At 32.6% G+C, this 18,281-nt stretch overlaps 2 protein-coding genes across 2 annotated transcripts; one reads left to right on the top strand and one right to left on the bottom strand.

The window, feature by feature from the left end:
* Positions 1-1,741: 1,741 nt before the first annotated feature.
* On the top strand, positions 1,742-2,841 carry LOC143051975 (P2X purinoceptor 7-like). Its single transcript, XM_076224949.1, has 2 exons — positions 1,742-1,978; positions 2,551-2,841. Exons 1-2 carry the CDS (start codon positions 1,742-1,744, stop codon positions 2,812-2,814), a joined length of 501 nt encoding a protein of 166 aa, XP_076081064.1. The 3' UTR covers positions 2,815-2,841.
* Positions 2,633-10,168, bottom strand: LOC143051976 (uncharacterized). Its single transcript, XM_076224950.1, has 12 exons — positions 9,932-10,168; positions 9,046-9,342; positions 8,716-8,808; positions 8,266-8,358; positions 7,403-7,685; positions 6,953-7,235; positions 6,294-6,530; positions 5,653-5,729; positions 5,241-5,348; positions 4,208-4,422; positions 3,587-3,751; positions 2,633-3,179 (listed from the first exon to the last, which is right to left on the bottom strand). Exons 1-12 carry the CDS (start codon positions 10,129-10,131, stop codon positions 2,861-2,863), a joined length of 2,370 nt encoding a protein of 789 aa, XP_076081065.1. The 5' UTR covers positions 10,132-10,168; the 3' UTR covers positions 2,633-2,860.
* Positions 10,169-18,281: the final 8,113 nt, after the last annotated feature.

Below are 18,281 nucleotides of genomic sequence, written 5' to 3'. Positions count from 1 at the left end.
CAGATATATTTTTAATAAATTCACATCCTGAAAACTTATCAAACATGTTTTAGCTTGATAGGGTGTACTCGACTTACTACATTAAAGCAATATAAGCCGTCAAAATCGCGATTTTTTAAAATGCTATGAAAGAGATGAAATTAGAAATGATTAATGAATTAAAAGGTTTACATAAAATTTCACGTCCTAAAAACCCGTAATGTAACTGTTAAAGTTGAAAATATATTCCTCATCATTCCGTTTGACCAGTGCAAATGGCAGCTTATTAATTTCCGACACTAATTCCGAAGATTGCCGATGCTGATAAGAATGCGTGTGCTGCTGACCTGGGTCAACAAAAATGGACGAAGAGGTAAGATGTTGCATGTTAATCTTCGTAGTTATTCATTAGTGTTGCATTGCAGACGATTGTGTTTATATTTTTGAGTAAAGATAACATTGATTTATTCTTATATTTCAATTATAACTAATTTCTGGTCTCACTTGCAAAGAAAATCACCGAAAATTGATAGAATATCCATTTGGGGGTCCAATTGGGGAATCGCCGAAAGTGTGCGTGTTTTGTTTACAAAATTATTCAAGTAAAGTTTTTTGGTACACCATTAAACTATAATATACAGGCATTTGTTTCACAAACAAACGAGGTTTTTCGGTGAATGAATAAGAAATAGAACCGACAATATTTGCTGGGATATTAAAAGTTGGTATATATCTTCGCATGAATACATCGGAAGAGTACGTAACGATGTATTTGATGCAAAGGAAGAAATAAACAAATATACGTTTTTCAATAAAACAAGGACACATATATTTTCTTTCATTACGTATTCACAACTTTTGTGCATTATATATTTGGCCTTTAGACAACATCAATGTCCTCTATCAAAAGATCGACGTGGGAAAAAAACATCGTAGGGGTAATGGGAACCTCAAGATTTATTTTCAATCATTGATTTCTCTGTTGTAAAAAAGAACTCAGCTTTTCAATTCTAGATGCACGATATTTTTTATTAGTTATTGACGTTGAGCTAATTATAATTCTGTATATCATAAAACATTTTCTTCATGATTTTGTACATAAATCAGGCAGTTAGACTTTTGTTGCATTTGTCATTACAAGGTTTTTATAGCCAACTATGTGGTATAGATTTTACACATTGTTGAAGGCCATACGGTGACCTACATGTATGGTTGGAAATTTCTGCATGTGTTCACAAGTCTCTTGTGGAGACATGTCTCGCAAGGTTCTTTATATAGTGCTGTAGTTTATTGATAGTCTTGTGATAACAAAATATGTGTCAATCATAGAAAATTATATTTTTGAGAAATTTCTTACTGACTACTTTTCTTTCCTCAGATTTCAGATACTAGAAGCAGGTCTACCACACCTGAAGTTCATTCTTCGGATGGAGAAAGGCCCATTCGTGGGAGGGGTAATAGGAGACGGACAGTGCGGGGAAGAAATAGGGCGAGAGGTGGCAGAGGCAGAGGAGGCCATAATAGAGCCTTACAAGGACAGCCAGAACCACTCAACAGGGCTGAAGTCGCCGCACAGGCCAAAGCTGAAAGAGATCGTCAGATGCAGGTAAACTATCCAACATTTACATATCAAAAAACTTTAACTGTTTCATTTTTTTCTTCATTCAATAAAACATTTTACTGAAAGTGCTGTGTGATTTGCCTTGAAATGTAAAAGTACTTTATTTTTCAGGAACGAATTGATGGCCTATCTGAAGATCAAATGAAATTTGCAATAACGGCCACGTACAGGGAACAACCTAGTTTTCTGTTCAGAGTACTGGAAGCAGTAAACCAAGAGTTTACCGCAAGTGAAACTACACCAGAGCCAGAACCTACACCAACACCTTCAGTAGGTATTCCAACTTGGTGTCGGTGCAGCAATTGCAAAGAAATGCCTAGTGAGGTTGAAAAAAGATGTTGCAACCAGATACCTCAAAACTGCCACTCTACACTACATGTAAGTACTATTCTCTGTTAACTCATCTTATATTATTCTTTATATTTTGACGTTTAACAAGAAACTTACTTGGATTCTCATTCTAATCAGTTGATTATTTATATGCCAGCGTCCTCCAATATTAAAGAGATGTGGTTTAATTGCAAATGAGACAACTATCCACAAAAGAACAAAATGACACAGACATTAACAACTTAAGGTCATCGTACGGCCTTCCACAATGAGCAATGCCCTTACCGCATAGTAGCATGTTTTCGTAATCTAATGATTTTTCTAAACAATGAGAACAGTAAACAAATGTACATAAAAAGTTAAAAAGATTTGGTTGCTTTAATTCATTTTGCCCAAAACAAAGGAAATCACCTTCGATACATAAACAAATGATCATGGTTGTTACATTGAATGCTATGGTTCAATGCTAACTTCAAACTATAATTTCAGACATTGCAAGTTTTAAAATCTTAAAAAAAAGTATACACACCATTGACAACTCTCCGCACCAAAGAGCTGTATTGAAAAAAAACATGGTCTGTATACAATTTCAACTTATTCATTTATTATTTCAATTTCAGGATTTTCACAATGTTGTATTGGACCCCTTGGTTCTTGAGGTTGCAATGAGGTATAGAAATGATATGATTGCACAGCCTCCAGACCAGGATTACAATAGATCACATAGACACACAGCATACCGCCAATATGTTCTGTGGATCCATGGATATCTTGGAGCTGGAAACAGACAAGTAATTCCGAGTTGCTGTGTTTGGGCTATCAGGAACAGATTTCCAGACCCATCTGGCCAGTATGTTGGATTTATTGGAGGACGTTTCGGTTGAGAGAGAATAAATTTTATTTCAGTTTTATTTGTATTTTTATTATTAGTTAGTTAGTTGGCCACTCATAGTCTATTGTCTGGTCAAAATCGTAGTCTATGGTCCTGTCCAGATCTTCCCTGTTAAATCTTGAAATTTTGGCAGCCATCAAATCTTGAGTAGGGGGAGGTGGAACAGGGGCAATGGTTGCTGACAATCTTCTTGGGTCAAATGGATCTAAAATCACTCTCCTGCTCATCCCGATATCATCAGACAACCTCTTCATTATAATATGCTTCATTAATTCTGGAATGTAAATATATTGTTTTGGTGTCTTCACTTCAGTAGCAGTCCATCTACCCCTTTTCTTACTGTAGTACCTCTGAAGTCTGAAATAGAAAAAGATATCATGTCATAAAAAACCATCAGATATAGGGTAATTGTCCAATAGACAACAACATATCAACTTAAACACAAACACTTTTAACATTGTCTTCATTTTAAAATAATTATATCAGAATATTTATAAATTAGATGTGGTATGATGGTCAATTAGATAACTTCAAACCAAAATGTTGTTAATGTAAGAAATGTCACAGTTCCGCCTCCAATGCTATATAAGCGTACACTACTAAGTAAGCCATAAATGCAGGTCTTTAGACACACATAATGGCTAGTGTCAAATACTTAAACAAACAAAACAATTGCAAAACTCATATACAAAACAATGAATCACAATTATATCCACTTAATTACTTCATCCTTACTTGAAACATGTCAGCAGCTATATACTAACCTTTTAGTCCCATCCTTGTTTGTAACAACTTTTCTTTCACAGTGAGCATTGTGGTCAATAGCTGCTAGCTGATTCCTGGCATTATATGTTGATGGACCATAAGAATGGCGTTTAGAAGCATATTTCAGAATCACATTTTGAAAATTTTCTAACTCAGCTGTACTCCTATCATAACAAAAATAGTAACTATTAGATCATTGAAGGAAGTGCACCAATCTTAGCCATAATATTCAAAATCATTTTTAGCGCAATAACTGATGGAGATTTTAAATACTTTTAAATTAAATGTATATATATTTTCAAAATCAAATTAAAAATATGAACATAAATAAGGCCATGATTTTTCACAATTGAACTGATTCTTACAGATCAATAATCATGTCAGGGTCTTTCATAACGGACTATAATGTACAAGTATTTCTTGTTGTTAAAGGCTATATGGTTGCCTTTAGGTGCTTACATTCACTTCATTTAAGCTTTGGTGGATAGTTGTCTCATTGGTGATCATATCAAATCTCCTTACTTTTATATACAAGGCAAAACATTTAATAAATGACCAATAAAGGCAGAGTAGCCTAGTTTCTCTAATCACAAATCATTTTTGTTCTATTATTAAATTACCTGCAATTTAGATAGTATGGTATTTTTCTTAGAAAGCGTTTGTCCATCACTATCTTTATCAACGCATCATGAGGAGGAGTTGCACCTGTCAACCATCCCTTTTCACGTTCAGATGACAGCGGTCCATGTTTACATTCATTTCCTGCTGTGTCACTATATGCTATCATCCATTGATGCTTATTTACAGTATGGTGCATGATCCCAAACCATGATCCCTTTAAGAAAAACAAGAAAAAACAAGTGAAACTGCGAGCTACTGCTCACTGATGATACCCCCGCCGCAAGTGGATAATATTAATAGTGTAAAAATATGCAAGTGTTCGGTAAACAGGAAGTTGTCGAGTGATGAATCTGAAAACGCATCACACGGCATAGCTGACTTATATAAATCCTGAAACCAAATTTCAGAAATCCTTGTATTGTAGTTCCTGAGAAAAATGTGACGAAAATTTTCAACTTGGCTATCATGTGTAAAATCATACAAGTGTTCGGTAAACAGGAAGTTGTCGAGTGATGAATCTGAAAACGCATCACACGGTATAGCTGACTTATATAAATCCTGAAACCAAATTTCAGAAATCCTTGTATTGTAGTTCCTGAGAAAAATGTGACGAAAATTTTCAACTTGGCTATAATGTGTAAAATCAGACAAGTGTTCGGTAAACAGGAAGTTGTCAAGTGATGAATCTGAAAACGCATCACACGGTATGGCTGACATATATAAATGTTGATACCAAATTACAGAAAGGGTGGATGTGTAGTTCCTGAGAAAAATGTGACGAAAGTTTCATGGGACGGACTGACTGACGGACGGACTGACGGACGGACTGACGGACTGATGGACGGACTGACGGACAGACAGAGGTAAAACAGTATACCCCCCCCTTTTTTAAAGCGGGGGTATAAAAAATAATATATTATATTATTATATTATACAATGTGATATTTTTTGTATTGGCACAAGATTAAGTATCAACAATGAATTTGACCGAGCTTTAAAAAAGGTTCTGAATGGCTTTTATAAAAAACTTACAATAAATTCTTGTTCAGTAGTAGATATATCTGCACAATGCCAAAAGTGGTTCACTATGTCACGAGACCATTCCAGTAGAGGTTTGTTTGCCTTCTGTTCTTGAGCTACCTGTAATTGAAAAAAAAAAATCTTCTGTAAAAGTAGGTGTTTATGCCAAGGCCATTTAAAAATCTGACGGCACTTTTCAATGTACACTTTAGAGGGATAAAATTGAGAATGGATGCTTATTTAGCGTTTTAATTTTTTCCCCAGAATATGCATGAAATATCTGCCACCGGACATAAACAACATAACTCAAGCATTTTTTTCTATTTATCCTTCAAGTGTCATAAGAATAAATTTTACTTTTTTTCAAAACTTTCACACTACAAAAATAAATGAGTAGAGATTGTCTTTGGTAAATCAACCTTACCTTCACTACTTTCTTCCCAAGGTTCTTCGCCCCGTGCCAAATATCAAATGAGTGCTTGATATTACTAAATTCTTTTTCTGAAATAGATATAAACAATAATGGTAATCTCCAATGAGAAACTTAGCATACAAATAAATAAGAAACAGTGTTCCAATATCTTCCAAATTAACATCACCACATTATGTATGTACTTGTTCCAAGTCAAGAGTCTGTAATTCAGTGGTTGTCATATGTTAATGTGTTACATATTTGTTTTTCATTTATTTTTTTATATAAATAAGGCAGTTAGTTTTTTCGTTTGAAATGTTTTACATTGTCATTTCAGGGCCTTTTAAAGCTTACTATACTGTATGAACTTTGCTCATTGTTGAAAGCCTGTGGTTACAGTTGTTAATTTCTGTGTAATTTTTGGTATCTTGTGGAGAGTTGTTTCATTGGCAATCATACCACATCTTCTTTTTTATAATTATTTCTTTGTTCAAAGACAATTCTAGAAAAAGAATTTTACTTATATTTTTGCTGAATGTATCAAATGGTAAAGGTTACATAAATAAAATACTTAGTCTAATGTGTCCTACAAAATTCTATATGAAATAATCATACAGTATCTATTTTGGGGCAACATAAACATAAATACTTACTCATTAGAGATTCCACCTGTATATGGGCATCAGTGACAACCTCTACCACTTTCATATTTTTGTCCAGTAGTTGTCTTAAGCCTTTCAGAAAGCAGGCTTTCTCAAGATTTGTACTCTTCTTCTCTGTCATCCGTTTATCCATGGTAACTATAGTTAAGATCTTTTTTGTATTGTATTCCATGAATGTATATGAACAGAACTGTGCACAGTGACCAGGACTGTCCATTCTTCCATCACCTACATGTAACCAAACAAAACATTTTATTCTGGACACTTAATGTTGGTACATGGAAAAGCTTTCTTTTATTGGTACATTGTAGTTTTTCTAACAATTGTAATATTATGAATGTGCAAGTGAGCTATTACATGTATATGTATCATAAAAAGTACCCTTAAACGGAGCATAGCATTGAAAAATTTTACCTAAAGTAAATAGTTGAGTTGCCCTTCACTATTATAAATTTGGTCTTTGGTCGAGAGTTGCATCACTAGCTATCATTCCACATTTTCTTTTTACATATATTTTTTTTTTATAAATATTCCATTTCAAACACAAATTAAATCTTTAAGACTTAGCTAGTTATTCCCTGATAGGCGCTCTCTTGATCTATTTTACACTGAAAATGTGTTTGAAAAAAATACTAAAGCAAACAACTCACCTAATATAACTATTTCTTTATCACGGAACTCTTGCAACACCATATCCTGGGATTGTACCCAAAAGCTATCAATTGATGGTACGAGGTACGTCCTTTGTATTTTTAAGAATGTTGAGTTGCATAGAATTGGTAATCTAATAAACTTTGCCAAGTCTGCAATTTTTTGATAATTGTTCCCAGACAGTAAAATACCAGCAGAAAAAACCAAGTCACCACTGTGCAGTCTTCGATTCAAGATGGGCTGAGAACACCACTTGTGGGCAAGATGTTTATTTTGACAAACCTGAAAAAGTAATTTTTTTTCAATTAAAAAAAATGTCAATCAAAAATATATATTTGCAAGTTTGTGTTACATAAATTTACATGTATAAAATTAGTGCAGCTGCTTTTTCTTATAAAATTTTTCCTTGATAATAATATCACATCTCATGAATTTTATAATAAACTAACCCATTTCAAGTATAAAGCTGAAGAAATCAACTCCATCTTAATTGTTAAAGGCAATCTGCATCCTTTTACTGTACATATAGGTGGGATATGTGTTTTAGCCAAACTTAAGATGGAGCTCATATAATCAATTAGTGGTCTGTCATCTAAAAAGGTATCTACTTCAGTCTCGCTCCTGATCTTTTTTATACTTGGGCCTAGGTCTTCTTCCTGTTGATCAGAGGGGTCTGCTGACTCGTCTTCAAATCCTTCATTTTCTGACTCTGATTCAACACCATGGTCTTGTCTGTAATAAAATGTACCAAATATATTATAATCTATACTAGAAATTTCAAATCTTGTTAGACTTTCTTAACCAAAAAATATAATTTCATTTGAGACAGACTAACATCAATTAATAGACACAAGGATCAGTAAACACAAAAATCCCTTATTTTCAAGTATTGTATGCAGGACATCATACTTCATCTACAAGAAAATATTTCTTAAATCTTCATTTAGTGAACCATAAAAACTTGGGTCAAAACTCTTATTTTAGCTTATAATTTAAAAAAAAAATCATATCATAGGGTAAAATGTGAACTAAATTTTAAAAGTTTTTAGACTTCAAGTTAATAAAAAAAACCTTACTTGACCAAAAATTTAACAAGACGGACAAGTGAACAGAGAGATACACAGACTGAACATATAGTAAATTGGTAAAAAATTGAAAACAACATGTTTTATAATTTCATACGTCCGAAGCGCTTTTCAGGATTTACCTTTACCTTAGTAAGTCAGGCATTAAAAAATAATCTGTAAATACCAACAGTATATGCACACCGGTGTACATGTTATTAAGAAACTATAATGAAAATCAGAATTACCTATAAGTAGCATCAAAACTTGGTTCATAGTCTTCATCAGAAAAATTATCATCATCATCCTCATAGTTACCCTCAGAAATAGTAATGGTTAGACTGAAGAAAAAAAATATTCTGTTGCTGTTAATTCGTACTAAAATGTAACCGATATGAATTTTATATTTAAATTTGAACTTGATATAAATATTTAGGACAAGAAATTAGTTACTAGTATATAAAGCAATAGTCATGTGATTCAATACCAATTTGCTCTTTTTTCTTTCACTATCATCTATACTCCCTTTTATACTCACAAGTATTTCCTTTAACAAATAATGTTAACATTTTTAACTTCTGTAGTCAATATCTCAAATCAAAATGAGAAGTGCTTGTTTTAAGTTGTTTCATTGTTAATTAAGTTTACAACTTCAATTTAATACATGTATAGCATGTGTAGACATAGTTTATGCTTACTCAAATGGATTTACAAAGCTGCTTTGTGCACTCTTCCACAGAGAGTCTGTTTTCCTACTGATTTCCTCTATTCCAGACATCTGGGTCTCTTCTCTAAAATACAATTATTTAAATAATTATGCTGGTGGAAAATGCTGTATTATGGCTGACATTCAGATATGAAATACTAAAGTCACTGTTACATAGAAACTTGTATATATGTATATAACTCTAAACAGAACATTTTAATCTGAATTAATGGTGTAACAGAACATTATTGACGTACAAATTACAATTAATTGTCTTGTCCCTCTTGCAAAATGTTAATCAAATACTTGGTATAATGCTTACACATATCTCGATTCATGTTCTCTTTCTGATGATGATATTTCCGACACATCAGATAAATGTACTGAATGCTGTTGCAATTTAGATTGCAATGGTCCAGGGGTAGAAGTTGTTAAAAGTGTATTGGCAGAAGATGTCTCTTCTGACATTGCACTACATGTAGGGGCAGGGCTGGTTGGCTTTTCAACGGCAGTGTTGACATCATTAATATTTGTCACAGGGTTGGTTGGTTTTTCACTAATAGTGTTGGCATCAATAGTATTAGGGTTTCCTTGGTCAGTCTGAGTATGGAATTCATACCTGTATAAAAAAGGACATGCATTTGATAATTTAAGTAAATAAATATTCTTTTTTTCCTTTTTCTTTATAGAAATTTATGAATTTTTGAAGTTGAAGAATATTTAAAAACAGAAAGACAGTTCCAATAATTGTTTAAAAAATTACATATAATTTGTAAAGAAGTTATAAAAGATGTCAAACAGTGATATAACAAATTATCCCTCCGTGGGGCCCCTTAAATTTTGCCTTGCGTTTCAGTTAATAACTTGCCAAACAACGAGAAAGTTACGGGTTTCTCTAGGATTAAATGATTGCTTCTGTTCCCTGATTTATTTTTTTATTCATTATTAATCACAAAACTACGATTAAGATGCTAATAACAATGAAATGATTGATTGATTGATTGATTGTTGGTTGCTTAACGTCCAGTGGCAAATATTTCATGCATATTCAGGACGAGAACAAGTTAACAATAAATACAATAGGTAGGTTGTTGTAATAGAGGCCATCTAGGATGATGGTCGGGGAAATTTGGACTGCCACTGGAAAATGAGGGTATATTGGATAGGGACAGAAATGTAAATTATAAACAAAACCACGGGAAACTTACCTATCCAGCAAAATCTTCGCCACTTCAGCGTGTGATTGCAAACGAAGAGCACATTTTAGCTCACTCCAGCGATCATACTGGGAACCAAGATATATTCTATTCTTGTTACATTTTGCATTTACTGCTGTACGTCGTCGTTTTTTAGCGGAATCAGTCAATGTTGGCTTTCTCCCTCGCTTCAAAACATTGATGTCAGACATTCCACGTGCGCCGGAGATATTACGCACGCGCAATGGATTAAAGAAAGAAGTCATCTAAGAGGTCACTGCATATTGACCGTTTTCAATGAAAATTATATCTGTCGGGAAGACAAACGACTCAAGTCGAACATTTTTGCTTAAAACTTCAAAAACAAGATATTTTAGATCGTTTAACGAGTAAAATTACGTTTTTAAATACACATTTAATAAGATTTTTGTTTAAAATTCATGAACAAAAAAAAAAAACAAGATTTTAAAGCTTATATTGCTTTAAGTATAAGGGTGTTTGAATGTTGCTGAAATAAAAGGAAGGTTTGTTTGTTTATTTAAGTTTCAGAAATGTCCTCCGTTATACCTAAAATTGTACAAACACACAGATGTAATTGTTTTATAAAAATGCATGTATTTACAAACATTCGAGGCCGTACTGTAGCCTATAATTGATCACAGTTCCTTCACTTTTGTTTTGGATGTAGATCTGTCTCTTTCACACTCAATTGTACACCACTTGATAAAGCGGTGGTTTATAGTGATAATAAAGTCCGTCTTTCAGTTCGTCTGTTGGACCGGTACAACATGTTTCGCCGGTTCTGTAAGGGCATCTCCTCATAAACAACTTAATATACATTGGGGTTTCCAGACATTTTTAAATAGAGAGGGGGTCCAATCCAGGAGAAAAGAGGATTCCAAATATATGTCCCCATACAAATGCATTGAAAATTTAAAAAAAAGAGTTTCAAACAGCCGGATCCCATTTTTCTTGAATCCGTCACTGGTATAACTATTAATTATTTTTTCTCGGATTCCGTATCATAAATGATAATATAAAAAAAGAAGATTCGGTATTAGATTGCCAATGAGACAACCGTCTACAAGAGATCAAAATGACACAAACATTCACAAATATAGATCACCGTATGGCCTTCAACAATGAGCAAAGCCAATACCACAAAGTCAGCTATAAAAGGCCCCGAAATGACAATGTAAAACAATTTAAACGAGAAAATTAACGGCCTTATTTATATACTAAAAATGGAATGTATTTCGAATTTTATTAAAAAATCTTTTATGGGGTTTCTTTATATAAGATACGGACTTGAACATTGCATTATATGGGGGCACCCATCAGGTATTTCCAACCGTGACACTTTTCTAAAACTGCTCCATTTTTTATCAATTAATGTATTATGGACCTTCTTTTTAGTTTTTTTGGTAAAAATATTTTTGATGTTTCTATATTTCAAATACGGACTTTGACATAACCTGATATTGGGCATACCCATTTTATATCCACAACTTCCTTCAGACACTTGTCATAACTTAATGAATCTTTTTTCAGATTCCTTATCATTTAATTCAACTAGGCACCTCTTATTTTGAATTTTCGAAAATTCATCGGTTTTCTTTTCCCATGATAAGGACTTTTTCACTACCTTCAATATTGAGTGGTACCCGTTTACTATACGCAACTTTCAAAAACTTACCATATATTAATAAAACACCTCATATTCGTTATTAAATGATGGATCTGTGCACCTATAATTTAGTTTTCTGGTGGTTTATTTTTTTTCCAAAACATAGACTATAGAAGTGGCGGGGTATAATTTCGTTAATTCTTTCCTCAATACCTAAAGTTTTTAAACAAAGCTTTCTCTATCTATTTTTTTGTCATTTTAAAAGAGACAGGCTTGATGTATGTTATCACCAATTTGTCAACGGCAGACGGTGTAAATAGTCTTTAAAAATGTAATAGTTAAACAGATAAATGCAACGACACACTAATACTAAGTCCACAAGCGAATCATGTATTGCCTTTTAGGCATTTGATTCTAAGTAACAATGACGGAACAAAAATATAATTATTTTGCTGTCTACAAAAATCATCAGAAATATATTTATATTGTCCGATGAAAGAAATTACACGTTATAGTTCCATGGACACAATCATAATATCACATAGACACGTATATACCATCAAATTGCCGTTGTTTTTCAGTCAAGGTCGTTAAAAACTTCCATTTGTTGTTGGTTTTTTTCTTCAAAATCACGACTGGTCATACAGACAAAAAATCGGAAATCGCTTCTAGAATACAGTCAGTTTTGGACTGATCGTACAGTAATTTATTTTGGGATCCTCAAGGAAAGCATATTTTTTATTAGAAATACGAACATTCTACTTAAATACGGTATGAATATTGAAACAGTATAAATTTAACTGTAAACTGATGCAAATATTTACAATAAAAGATTATTTGCTTTGTACTACGAGAGCAACATTGTCAATCGATTTCACTTTTTGCTATGAAGTTGGTGTGATGCACACGTATATTTTATATTCTGCTGCATGTTTTTGTTACAGTTACTCATATCTATGATGCTATACATACATTTAAGATGTGCAAAGCACTTTATAGATATAGGAGTAAACAAATGATGAGAAAAAGCACCAAAACAAAACCGTTCTGTTAGGCAGTTTGAAATCCTCACTTCGAAAATCGCGACTTCCGGATAGCGTACAGAATAGTATCTACACTGTGCATAGATCAACACATTTAACAATGAGAAGAGAACAAAAACAAACACGTGATATGATTTTGATGTGGCTGCTGTGTAATACTATTAAACATGTTTTAATTAATTGTATTGACTTTGCTGATATTCGTAAGAAGCATTTCAATGTCAATAATATGTATGATTTATTTAATAATGTTCCATTTACAAATATTGTTGCTTTTTTAAAAGAAATTGGAATTTATTATAAAATATAACCAGATGCTCCGCAGGGCGTAGCTTTATACGACCGCAGAGGTTGAACCCTGAACGGTTAGGGCAAGTATGGACACAACATTCAAGCTGGATTCAGCTCTAAATTTGGATTGTGATTAAAAAGTTGACACAGCATAGGTTTCTGACACAGAATGAATGTGTTCTAATGAACTTAAAATTTTTGTTTCTCTTAGAGCAATTCACTATGCTGTTGAATATTAATCCTCTCAAAAAAATGTTTGAAGAAATTTTCATTTTTATTTATGAAATTTCAAATGAGAAAAATTGAACCCATTTTTTTTAATCACATCCCCCTTTCCCTTATTCCAAAACTAATCTCAATTAAAATTTCTAATGGAGTTTGCAACAATAACTACTCATTTAAATACATCATAAAATATTAAGATGTAAAAAAACTGCTTGTTATCACTGAATGGTAAAGATTATTTTAATTTATCAGTTGGTAGTAAAAAGTGAATATACATTGTATATTGTATATAACAAAGATTTAAGTTGATTCTGGACAAAGAAAGATAACTCCAATTAAAAAAAAATCTTGCTATTGCACAATATTTTGCAATTAGATATTTCTTGCTTACTATTCTGGACAAAGAAAGATAACTCTAATTAAAAAAAAATTTGCTATTTCACAATATTGTGCAATTAGATATTTCTTGCCATTGCGCAATACTGTGCAATTGAAAAGACTTGCTATTGCACAATATTTAATATAATAATTTTAGATCCTGATTTGGACCAACTTGAAAACTGAACCCATAATAAAAAATCTAAGTACATTTTTGGATTCAGCATATCAAAGAACTTCAAGATTTCAATTTTTGTTAAAATCAGACTAAGTTTAATTTTGGACCCTTTGGACTTTAGTGTAGACCAATTTGAAAACAGGACCAAAAATGAAGAATCTACATACACAGTTAGATTTGGTATATCAAAGAACCCCATTTATTCAATTTTTGATGAAATCAAACAAAGTTTAATTTTGGACCCCGATTTGGACCAACTTGTAAACTGGGCCAATAATCAAGAATCTAAGTACATTTTTAGATTCAGCATATCAAAGAACCTAACTGATTCATTTTTTGTCAAAATCAAACTAAGTTTAATTTTGGACCCTTTGGACCTTAATGTAGACCAATTTGAAAACGGGACCAAAAGTTAAGAATCTACATACACAGTCATGACAGTTAGATTCAGCATATCAAAGAACCCCAATTATTCAATTTTGATGAAATCAAACAAAAGTTTAATTTTGGACCCTTTGGGCCCCTTATTATGTTGGGACCAAAACTCCCAAAATCAAACCCAACCTTTCTTTTATGGTCATAAACCTTGTGTTTAAATTTCATAGATTTCTATTTACTTATACTAACGTTATGGTGCAAAAACCAAGAAAAATGCTTATTTGGGTCCCTTTTTGGCCCCTTATTCCTAAACTGTTGGGACCTAAACTCCCAAAATCAATACCAACCTTCCTTTTGTAGTCATTAACATTGTGTTTAAATTTCATTGATTTCTATTTACTTAAACTAATGTTATTGTGCGAAAACCAAGAATAATGCTTATTTGGGCCCTTTTTTGGCCCCTAATTCCTAAACTGTTGAGACCAAAACTCCCAAAATCAATCCCAACCGTTCTTTTGTGGTCATAAACCTTGTGTCAAAATTTCATAGATTTCTATTAACTTAAACTAAAGTTATAGTGCGAAAACCAAGAAAATGCTTATTTGGGCCCTTTTTGGCCCCTAATTCCTAAAATGTTGGGACCAAAACTCCCAAAATCAATACCAACCTTCCTTTTGTGGCCATAAACCTTGTGTTAAAATTTCATAGATTTCCATTCACTTTTACTAAAGTTAGAGTGCGAAAACTAAAAGTATTCGGACGCCAGACGACGACGACGACGACGACGCCGACGACGACGACGACGACGACGACGACGCCGACGCCAACGTGATAGCAATATACGACGAAAATTTTTTCAAAATTTGCGGTCGTATAAAAATGTTATTATATTTAAATCGATTTTAATTTTTATCACGTTATTTTACTGTTGATTTTTATTTGTATATAATCAATTTGCTTTAGTCAAGAATTTTAGTATATTGAAGGACCTTTTGTCATATTCTAAAAATATGCTTTAAATTGTAAAAAAAAATTCGGAATTAGCTTTCGCCGCGATATAGCCTTTTTGTGCTAATGCGGCGTAAAGCATCCAACAATCAATCAATATAGCAGGAAGCTGCCTTCAATGCCTGAGGTTACACCAGATCAGGAAGTCATTCTGCTGATACCGGAGAAGGATACTTTCAACTCTGGGATCGACAGCGACAGAAATTTGGCAAGAGAGCAAAAGGAAATGCTTGAGCAAATGCAGATAAATTTTACACCAGCAGATGTACATGTGTAAATAGTAATTATCCACATTTTAGGTGATCAATATAAATAGAATAAGAATGGGAACCGGTAATGTACGAAAGAGGTACTTCTACAATGTTCAAAACAACAAAAAGCCAACAAAGTATGATTTTTCTTTTAAACATTTACCATTTCAATGTTACATGAAATGAATGCTTTACATTAACATCTATGCAAATGCTGTTGCATGGTTTGAATTGATAATTAACAATGTACACACGATTAATGTAATGAGCATGATGAGCCAGCTTCAAAAAGCAGAAAACCTGTTCTGATACCTCTGAGTTGTAAGTCTATGCTATTGAGTTGAAAATATCAAGAATTGATAAATATGGTATAGGAAATTGAAATCGTGATTTTGTCGTCATATGTTTCACCAGATTATTGTATTTAATTAAAGGGATCAGAAGTTAAATGGTAGTTCCTGCGAGAAATGTATGTGATATACATTAAATAACAAAAATATGACATAGTGTCTTAATTGCTACTATACAGATCACATCAAAAATATTTTATGATAAAAAGTTCTTTGTTTGCGGGTTGAAATGAGAGTACAAATGTATGAAGCATGGGATTCAAGATGTTCACGATCAAATTCAACTGCAGACAAAAGCCAATTATTATAATGCAACAAAGTAGAATTAGTCGGAAACGATTTTTAAATGAAAGCAATCAAATAAATAGTTATGTTCGTCACCGAATCTCCTTATATGGACATTCGCTTTGATAGTTGTTGTATTTCTATGTTTGATCTTGCTCGACTTTTCTGAACGTAGTATTCTGTTTACATTTGAAGTGAATTTAATTTAATCACCAGTGTTACAACATCTCGTAATGTTTTCGCAAGTACGATTGATGAAATGCAGATGAACATCAAAGTTATTTTCTGTTAGCATTTTCTTCAAGCAGAACACTTATTTTTAAGATAAATTTCCGAACATAACAAACACTGATTTCCTGATAATATGGAGCAGTTGAGGTTGTACAGTGTATGCGAATTCATAACGCTAATGCTTTTCTTCAATTTCTCATAACGGAGCAAATTTATCTTTAACAGCCTTGCCATGGCATTTGTGCCAGAATCATAGGATATAGAGTTCTCGAAATTTGCACCACAAAAGTGGGGATTCTTAATTTCTCTTGTGGCAATCATCGCGACTCAGAACCCATAGATCCTTAGATAATAATCTGAAGAAATTTTTTGTACAAGAAAAAAGTTTATACTGTCCTTTCTAAGCATAGTTATGCCTAGATATTATTTCAGCAAAGGAATCAGAATTTACATAACAGTTCCCTGCGAGAAATGTATGTGATATACATTAAATAACAAAAATATATCATAGTGACTGAATTGCTTCTATACAGATCACATCAAAAATATTTTTTGATAAAAAGTAATTTGTTTGCGGATTGAAATGTGAGTAGAAATTGAAACATGGGATTCAAGATGTTCACGATCAAATTCAACTGCAGTCAATAGCCAATTATTTTAATGCAAAAGAAAGAATTAGTCGGAAACGATTTTAAAATGAAAGCTATCAAAGAAAAAGATTATGTTCGTCACCGAATCTCCTTATATGGACGTTGTTGTATTTCTTTGTTTGATCTTCTGAATGTAGTGTTCTGTTAACATTTGAAGTGAATTTAATTTAATCACCATTATCACAACGTCTCGTAATGTTTCCGCAAGTACGTTTGATGAAATGCAGATGACCAACATCAAAGTTATTTTCTGTTCAAATCATTTGCCATAGAGTTCTCGAAATTTGTACCACTCAAGTGGTGGTTCTCATTTATTTTGTGGCAATCATCGCGACTCAGAACCCATAGATCCTTAGATATTAATCTGAAGAAATTTTTGTACAAGAACAAAGTTTATATTGTCCTTTCTAAGCATAGTTATGCATAGATATTATTTCAGCAAAGGAATCAGAATTTACATAGAAGTTCCCTGCGAGAAATGTATGTGATATACATTAAATAACAAAAATATATCATAGTGACTGAATTGCTTCTATACAGATCACATCAAAAATATTTTTTGATAAAAAGTTATTTGTTTGCGGATTGAAATGAGAGTAGAAATTGAAACATGGGATTCAAGATGTTCACGATCAAATTCAACTGCAGTCAATAGCCAATTATTTTAATGCAAAAGAAAGAATGAGTCGGAAACGATTTTAAAATGAAAGCTATCAAAGAAAAAGATTATGTTCGTCACCGAATCTCCTTATATGGACGTATATCTTTGTTTGATCTTCTGAATGTAGTGTTCTGTTAACATTTGAAGTGAATTTAATTTAATCACCATTATTACAACATCTCGTTATGTTTCCGCAAGTACGTTTGATGAAATGCAGATGAACATCAAAGTTATTTTCTGTTAGAATCATTTTCCATAGAGTTCTCGAAATTTGTACCACTCAAGTGAGGGTTCTCATTTATGTTGTGGCAACCATCGCGACTCGGAACCCATAGATCCTTAGATATTAATCTGAAGAAAATTTTAAAAAGAAGACAGATTTTCACCGCCCTTTCTAAGGCAGCAACCATTTGATTTTCGGGAAGGGGGGGGGGGGTCTATGGATTTTTGTGGATAAATTTCTTTATCGTCTGCGGCAAAAAAAAAAAACCACTATTTTTTCGCAACAAATTTAAAACATTTTTTTTCTTGCAATTGTAGCATTACATATAGTGACAGATGATGGTGAAACAAGCAGAATCAAAAACAAACTATTTTTTTCACCAAAAACTGGAAACAAACTTTTTTCCAAAAAAATCCATAGCCCGATACGATTGTATTTCTGTTCTAGTAAGATTACATTCTCCGTTGAAATGATTTTAATGTATCTTTGATATTGATTCTTCAACGTCTGACTTCAGTATTGGAGGAATTGAAGGTTAAAACTGTTTAAATTCGTTACGTTCAATTTGATATATATCATACAT

Source organism: Mytilus galloprovincialis, chromosome 11 (genome assembly GCF_965363235.1).
Source record: "Mytilus galloprovincialis chromosome 11, xbMytGall1.hap1.1, whole genome shotgun sequence".
In the NCBI taxonomy this organism is placed as follows: Eukaryota; Metazoa; Mollusca; class Bivalvia; order Mytilida; family Mytilidae; genus Mytilus; species Mytilus galloprovincialis.
This window is presented reverse-complemented; position numbering and strand designations above follow the sequence as displayed.